Source organism: Haliaeetus leucocephalus, unplaced genomic scaffold, assembly GCF_000737465.1.
Source record: "Haliaeetus leucocephalus isolate CR32 unplaced genomic scaffold, Haliaeetus_leucocephalus-4.0 Scaffold646, whole genome shotgun sequence".
Lineage (NCBI taxonomy): Eukaryota > Metazoa > Chordata > Aves > Accipitriformes > Accipitridae > Haliaeetus > Haliaeetus leucocephalus.
In genome coordinates this window covers 4,865,501-4,873,019 of record NW_010973082.1, presented here as the reverse complement: position 1 = coordinate 4,873,019, position 7,519 = coordinate 4,865,501, and the positions used below count along the sequence as shown (strand labels likewise).

Below are 7,519 nucleotides of genomic sequence, written 5' to 3'. Positions count from 1 at the left end.
CGGCTGAGGAGCGGGGCGGGCTGCCGGGAGCGGGGGAGAGGCGGCACGTCCCCGTCCGGGGCCGCCGGTTCCCCGCACGGGTCAGGCTGAGGTCCGTTGTCCGTCCAGGCGCTACCGGCCTCGGCTCGGTTTCTCCGGGCTCCCGGAAAGCGGCTTTCAGGGTAATGCTATTAACTGGTGATGGAGAAAGCTGCTCTGCGGAAAACACCGCTCTTACCAACCGCGGGGGGAACCTGCGAACTGTGAGGCTCGTAACGCTTGTTAACAGCTGGTGGTCGGAGAAATTCCTGGTGGAAGGTGCTGTCGGCGACAGGAGCAGTCGTGGGTCTGACGGGGCATTTGCTCTGCGTGTCCCACTTCTCTCCAGAGCCCTCTCTGAGGGATGCGTGTGGTGAAGGGGAGACCCGTCCCTGCACGCCGGGTCCTGAGCACCTCCTGTGTTAGAGCAGCCTCCTGCCTCCCTCCCTTCTCCCTCTCACCAAAACTCCCTTCGAACTGATTTCCCACCTTTCTCCCTCTAAGATCAGGAGGTGGTTCAGAAAGGGTTGGAATGAAATTCCCCCCCTTTGGGGGGGACTTAATTCTTTGAAGAAGATAAAAAGTTTAGGCTTCCAGAACTGACTTGTAGGTGATTAATTTAGTGAGTGTTTATTAAATCATAAATCACTGTGATTTATGATTTGATGACTTTTGAATCCATATAAATATCCTATTTCTTTAGCTCTGTTATCATAGTTACCTCTCAGCTTCTTATAAAGCTGGACTTCATGCTGTGCTTTGCATGAAAACTTTGGATTTGTGTTCTGAAAAATCATTTCAGGCATGGTCATGTTAAAAACAAATAGCAAATAAAGCAAACGTATAGGTCTGTGTGAAAGGCGAGACAGGGTAGGCAAAGTCTTTTTAAAACAAAAAGTCACTTCATACACCTCAGAGTTTTTTGGTGGTAAATAATCCCTATTTACAGCGTGGACGTGGTAACTGGCAAGAGCAAGACAAACTTATCTGTGACTGCACACAGCAAAGGCAAGCCTGTGGTGTCAGCCAGGTATCTATGCAAGAATTAGATATGCTGATGAAATAGAGCTTACTAGGAGCATTGCTTCTGGAGTGGATGAAATCAAAACTTTAGGACTGGAGCTTATCATAGACCTGTAAATGTGTCACGCGGTGAGCAAAGGCAAAGTAACTTAAGGAAGCTGGAGGCTGGATTTAGCCAAACAAATGGGACCAGGTGTCTGTAAGACTTGTATTGGGGCAGTCTGTCTTGCTGTGGCTTTGCTGCTATTGTATAAATTGAAGCTGGCTAGATGGAAAGTAGCTCAGGCTTCTCCTTCTCATGCTTTTATATAGAGGGACTATTGAGCTGACTAAAAAATATTTAGAAGAGTTTTGGGGTTTTTTTTGTTGTTTGGTTGTTTTTTTTTTGCATATTTTACGATGACCCTAATTTAGGCTGAACGGATGCTAGGTAGGATGCAAGGGACCTTTTCAAGTCCAGTCTTCTGATTCTGCTGGGAAATAAGTCTCTTGTTTGTTTTGTCTTCTAGTTGCTTCAAATTGCCACGTGAGAAGAAGAACCAAGTCTAGGAGGAGGGTCTTTGCTTAAAGTTGTTACTGGAAAAATTGGCTTTTAGCACTTATTGAACTTCAAGTCCACTATAGCAGTGGTAGTCCTGGAAGCTGAAGGCAGCAATTATGTTTCCTGTTGCCTTCTCTTTCCGCCTTCTCTTTCCACCTTCTTTGCAGGCTACACAAATCGATCTCCGGGGCTTTCCTGCTCTGTGCTGTATTCCAAGCCGCTGATTGACTCTTCTGCTGATAGGCCTTTGAAAAATTTCACTCTTGTTTTAACTTTCTTCCTATAAATTGCTGTTTTTATTGAATGTCTTTGTCCAGCTTACCTCCTGCAAGGTGTACTATTCACTTTTCAGATCATGATTTGCTATTTCATACCGTTATCAAAATACTACCCTTTTTAATAGATGATACTTAATGATGTATGCCATGATTTGTCTAGCAGTTGAACAAATAGATCGGTAGAGAAGAACAGCGTAATTTCTGGATCTGTCTTGAGCTACAGTATAAGAACTTGAAGGCTACAGATATAAGAATGACTGAACTGGTATTGTGAACCAGTTGGGAGCCTACTTTTGAATGTAAGGTAGAATCCCATGTGTTAAGTCAGGAGATTAGGTAGTGCAGCACTTGCGCTCTGTATTTAATGGCTTCTGAATTATGTGACAGTAAATGACATCACTACAGCTCTATTTTAGTCTCTTGATGGAGGTTCTATCTATAGCAAAAATGCTCTAAAGACCTATATTGTATGCCTATCTTTTGATAATCCTCAGTTAAAAAGTATTACAGGCACTTCCAGCTGCCTATTGGGTGGAACATAAAAGCTTTAGAAACAAGCAATACAATGTAATAGTTTGTGGTCCTGAAGTTTTACTCTGGAAGTGTGAAACTGTAGTGTGTCCTCACTAAGGTACAAAGCACATGATTCTAGGCAAAGTCTCTGAGGCAAGCTCTGTTAGCTTAAATGAGAAAATTACTGCATGGCTTTCTTCTATCAAAGAGATTAAAAGGAAGCTAAAGGATGCAAAGAAACGGTGAGTGTGCTGATGAACAGCTAGCTTTGCATGTTGACTGCAAAATTAAAGTTTCAGGTGAGTTTGGTTTGTTACCTCTCAAGATGCAGTCATAATCAAAGTCCAGGAAAAGAATACAAAGACTATTCTTCAGTGAAAGAGCAGCCCTATGACATGGGGAAGCAAAACATTTTGTCTGAATTACTAGAAGAGCGAGAAGAGTTGTGGTTTGCTGTTCTCCTGCCCTATGTGACACTTAATGTAAATGTACATACATGCAAGAAAATCCACGTAGTGTTTCTGACTAGTGACCTGGAATTAAATAGTGTTTAAGGTAAAACAACTATTTTTGAAGTACCAGTGTTGTGCTTTGGCATATGCTGTTGGGTCTCGGCTCAGTTTCAGGTGTGATATTTTCAAAATTAGTTTTTCTTGTGGAAATAAAAGCATTGATGTTGTTTACAAAGGTGATATGAGTGCATGGGGCTGCACAGGTGCTGAACAGTTCAAGTTTGAAGCTAGTGTTTGATGCTTCAGTGAAGCCCCAGTGAAGATGAGTAGCTTAGGCTTCTTGGTCCCATTATTATCTTCTGGTACATCAAATCTTCATCTTCTAGGGTTGATTTGTGAAGGGGAAGGAGACAAATCAACCATTCACTAACAGAATGTTATATAATCCTTCCTTCCCTTTCCTTGAGAATGCTTGAATTTGGTTCTACACTGTATATTCAAAATACTCTCATTGTTTTAATTTAGTCCTGAACGGGTACTAACAATAGTACAAACATTGCTCTGTAGGCACAGATGGAGTTCCCATATGTTGAGAGTAACATTAAAATCATTAACATAGGAGATATCATGCACCCCACCCCTTTAGTGCAGACAGCTTTCCGTGCAAATAGCTGGTAACTATTCAAGGTAGATATAATAGCGCATTGTGTATAAGCATGGTTGTATATTGGCAACCTGGTGTAGTGGAAGGTGTCCCTGCCCATGGCAGGGGGGTTGGAACTAGATGGTCTTTAAAGTCCCTTCCAACCCAAACCATTCTATGATTGTATGAACATTGTAAAGTATTCTTGTATCACAGCCTGAAGTATAAGCATACGTAACTTGCTGGAAAGCTTATTCCAGGTCGTGGAGTACTTGGCAACCTCCTGGAAATGGCTGAGATTCTTAAGCGTGTTATATAGGGTCTGAAGACCTTGCTACAAGAATTTGATGCTTCTGGTAAGGTTCAATGTGGGCAGGATTTAGTCCATACTGACCACTGGAGATGAAAAGGGGTGTGCGTGTGTGTGAAGAAACATGCTCCCTTTGGAACTACTTATGAAGTAAAAGGGTACTGGTGTAAGGTAAGGAACAACCATTGTGCAAGGCAGGTCAGCCTGTCTGGATTTAAACTTTCATATATAGATCAAAAAGTCGAGGTTAAAGACTGAATCTTGCATTGTTTTTTGAACACTTGCTTTCACAGCTCTTGAGCGTATTTGTAGTATGTGCCCCACCTAACTTCCTTCAGCTGTTCTCCCTGCTGCAGAGTATTTCCCTTTCCTGTGTGACTTTTCCTCTCCCCATTCTGTTTCCACAGCAATCAGGACTTTATGAGTATAAAATCTTCGGTGGTCTTGCTGACTGTCCCCCAAAACTGTGTGCAGATGTCTATATGGACCTAGATTTCAGAAAACAATGGGATCAGTATGTTAAAGGTAAGCTCATCTAGGCAGTTTAAAAGCAAGCTTTATGTCCACATTGACTCTTCCCACTAAAACTTTCTTCAAAGGTATTTTAAAGTTGCTGCATCCAAAGACTTTGGGCCAGACTTAAGTAGCTTTTTGGATAAGGTTGCACTCTGCACGTATACAAGTAAAGACTGACATGGAACAGCCAATATCTCATCACCACATAGCTTTCTTCTGGAATGAATTCTTTCCACGTTGTTTAAAGCATATAATTGGCATCACTTGTTCTGCTGGAGCATCTTGTAGCTTCTAGTTGTTGTAACTCCTAGGTTAAATTTTAGATGTTCTGGGGCGAAATGGAGAGGGTACCTTTTGTGCATCTTTGCATGTTGTGCTGGAGCAGTGCAATCATAGAATACCAGGTTGGAAGGGACCTCAAGGATCATCTGGTCCACCCTTTCTTGGCAAAAGCACTGTCTAGACAAGATGGCATAGCACCCTGTCCAGCTGAATCTTAAAAGTGTCCAATGTTAGGGAATTCACCACTTCCCTGGGGAGATTATTCCAATGGCTGATTGTTCCCATTGTAAAAATTTTCCTCTGACTTGCACCAGTTTGATGCATGATGGCATGTCTTTTCCTGAAAGCATTGGTTGTTCTTGGCACCTTTTACAATCAGAAATGGGTATATTGAGAGAATAGTTGGTGACTTCGGGCTTTTACAGAGAAAAGAATAACTAATTTAGTTGTGTTTATTTAATGTTGTCTTTGAAAAGGGGAGTTGAACCTGGATATCCCTATGATGTTAAAACATCTTAAGTCAGCAGTGACAAGGCAAGGATTCAGCTGATGTAGGCATCCAGTAATCCATTTATTTTAAAGATGGGGAGCCTTTTCCTTTTAAGCCTGTGCTTAAAATCGGTTCAGGCCAGTAAGACTGAAACATGCTCAAAGTGTTTTGCTGAACAAAGAACAGTGTTAACGAGCACAACATTTAACAGTTCTGTGTTTTTTAAGTTTAGGACAGCTCTATGGGGAACGGCTACTGGTAATGCCTTTGGCTGTATTGATAGAGAGAACCACGTTTGACTCGTGTCGGTACTTGGTCAAGCTTAAGCAGCTATGTCTTCATTAGTACGTGCTACTTCTCAAAATGGGCAATAGCTTTCTTGTAGCAAAGGCCACTTTGCCATTAACGAAAGAAAAAAGCTGGAGTGGGACTCAACGTTATCATATTGGATGTAAAAATACTATGTTATCTTGAGTTACTTCAGCAGTCTTTCATTTAAGTGCATTTAGGAGAACTGAATCCTTCTTAAAAAAACACTTTTTTTTTTTTTGGTAATGCCTTCATAGAGAAAAGAAAGGAAGCAGTTGGGGGAAGCTACACCCTTAAACTAAAAACTAGATAATGTTGCAGAGTTGGCGTTTATATCCTTGCTGACCGTGATATGTTAATCTGTGAATTTATACTTGTGCTGGTACTTCAAGTCCAGCATTTCACACAAGTTAACTCTTGAAGGGCATAAATATAATGTTAATGCTTTCCTTTTAGCTTAAAATTTGACACAAGCTCTCACATTCTTTAGAACTGTACATATGATGAAATACCACTAGCCAACATTTTCAATGTAAACAATATAAGCTTTGTTTTTCTCCTTTCACATTTAGGGAGAAAACCCAGAAAACTTCCATTCAGAGCCTTCTCGCTCTTCGTTTTACTGTTTTTATTCCTTGTTGCTCTTACAGTTATGCAATAATGGCAGTCCAAAGAAGAGTTTTCTGCTGAACTGCTGGCTGGTATTGAAATAAAAACATGACCAGAGTAGAAGTAGCTGCCTTTTTAGTTGAAAAGGTAACGGCTCCTGCACTAAGCATAAGAGGAGCTAATCTCTATCCTCTAGTTCTGTTCAACAAAACTCTTTATGAAGGCCTGACTGGAGGCAGATGTGGACAGGATTCCTGTGAGTACTTCAGAAGGTCAGGCTTTGATCTGTTCTTGCCAAGGATTTGCCTGAGGCCTCAGAAATTTTGGTATCTGTCTGCTACTATTGTTGCATTGCTGTTAGTACCCTGGCTATTTCCAAAGCAGGCTCCTGGACATCTACGAGATGTGGACATCCTGAGGCCTGGTCTGCAGGGAAGCTGTGACTAAACTGTAGAATAGTGACTGAGGTACCATATGCTTCTGTGGCATGGTACAAAATGGTTGGGCCTGAGCAATATTAAAACTTGCTACTCCTGATTGCAACAGCATCCTGATTGAGATCATACTTCCTAACAATTTAATGGTAATAATTGACTGCTAAAGCAGCAAATGCAGCTGTGACTGTTATGAATAAAACGGACTTGAGATCTGTTGTAGTAATGCTAAGTGAAGTCTGGTTATTGATTAAAATGCATTGTATTCTGCTTTGATCAGAAGCTGTCCACTAGTATTGACAGACTAAAGTGAATACAGGTGGGACGTGACTTACCTATTGCGTGCTTTTTCTGTGTTTGCAAAGATACAAAGGTAGATGAGTTAGTAGCTACCAATTGCATCGAGGTCTTTTAAAATAGTGTCTTAATCCCTTTGAAAAAGGAAAGCTCTGCAGTTAGAAATGAAAGTAAAGCTAATAAACCAATGCTCCAGTGACCTCTGGTGGATAGCATAATGCTGTAGCTTATTACAACACTGGGAATATTGTGCATCCAATACTGTTCCAACCTGGAGAAGAGGAGAAGCTGTTTTCGTGGGTGACAGCTGACTTGCAGGGCATACTAAGAGAAGCCTAGTTTGAAACATGTTATATAGGGAAAGAATCTCCCATCTGTGGCACTCTTCTTGCCTTAGCAATGAGATTATCAGTCTGTTCTAGCCTTATTTTTTAAAACTACTGAAAGTGATGTGGCAGACTGTGTGCGTTAACTCTGAAGGATATACAGCACCTCAGGCAGAAGTCTGCTCTAAAGGAGGAACAGACCACTCTTGACTGTTAATGTGAACCATCTCTCTGGATCACACCCTTTTTAACTGCACCCATGTAATGACCAGTCCCTGAGCAGACAGGAATTTACCCTGGCTCAGCCCTATGGCTTGTCAGGTCCATTGCCCTGATAATGGCAGTTATTGTCTCAAGGGAAGAAGCCATACAGTAGACAGTTTTTCAAACTCAGTTATGTAGTTTGACTTGAACAAATTTTTATCCTTCATGCCACACTAGTACCTGACTGAGTCACTGCTATGTTTTAGGGACTGTT

At 41.5% G+C, this 7,519-nt stretch overlaps 1 protein-coding gene across 3 annotated transcripts in view; it reads left to right on the top strand.

The window, feature by feature from the left end:
• Positions 1-39: 39 nt before the first annotated feature.
• PCTP (phosphatidylcholine transfer protein) overlaps positions 40-7,519 on the top strand; it is an 11,116-nt gene continuing 3,636 nt past the window's right edge. The window contains exons 1-2 of one of the 3 annotated variants that reach the window (XM_010578669.1): positions 40-161; positions 4,186-4,303. In XM_010578669.1, coding sequence (XP_010576971.1) covers positions 4,261-4,303 — 43 coding nt within the window. In that variant the 5' untranslated portion in view covers positions 40-161; positions 4,186-4,260. The other 2 variants (XM_010578666.1, XM_010578668.1) reach the window with 2 other exon arrangements.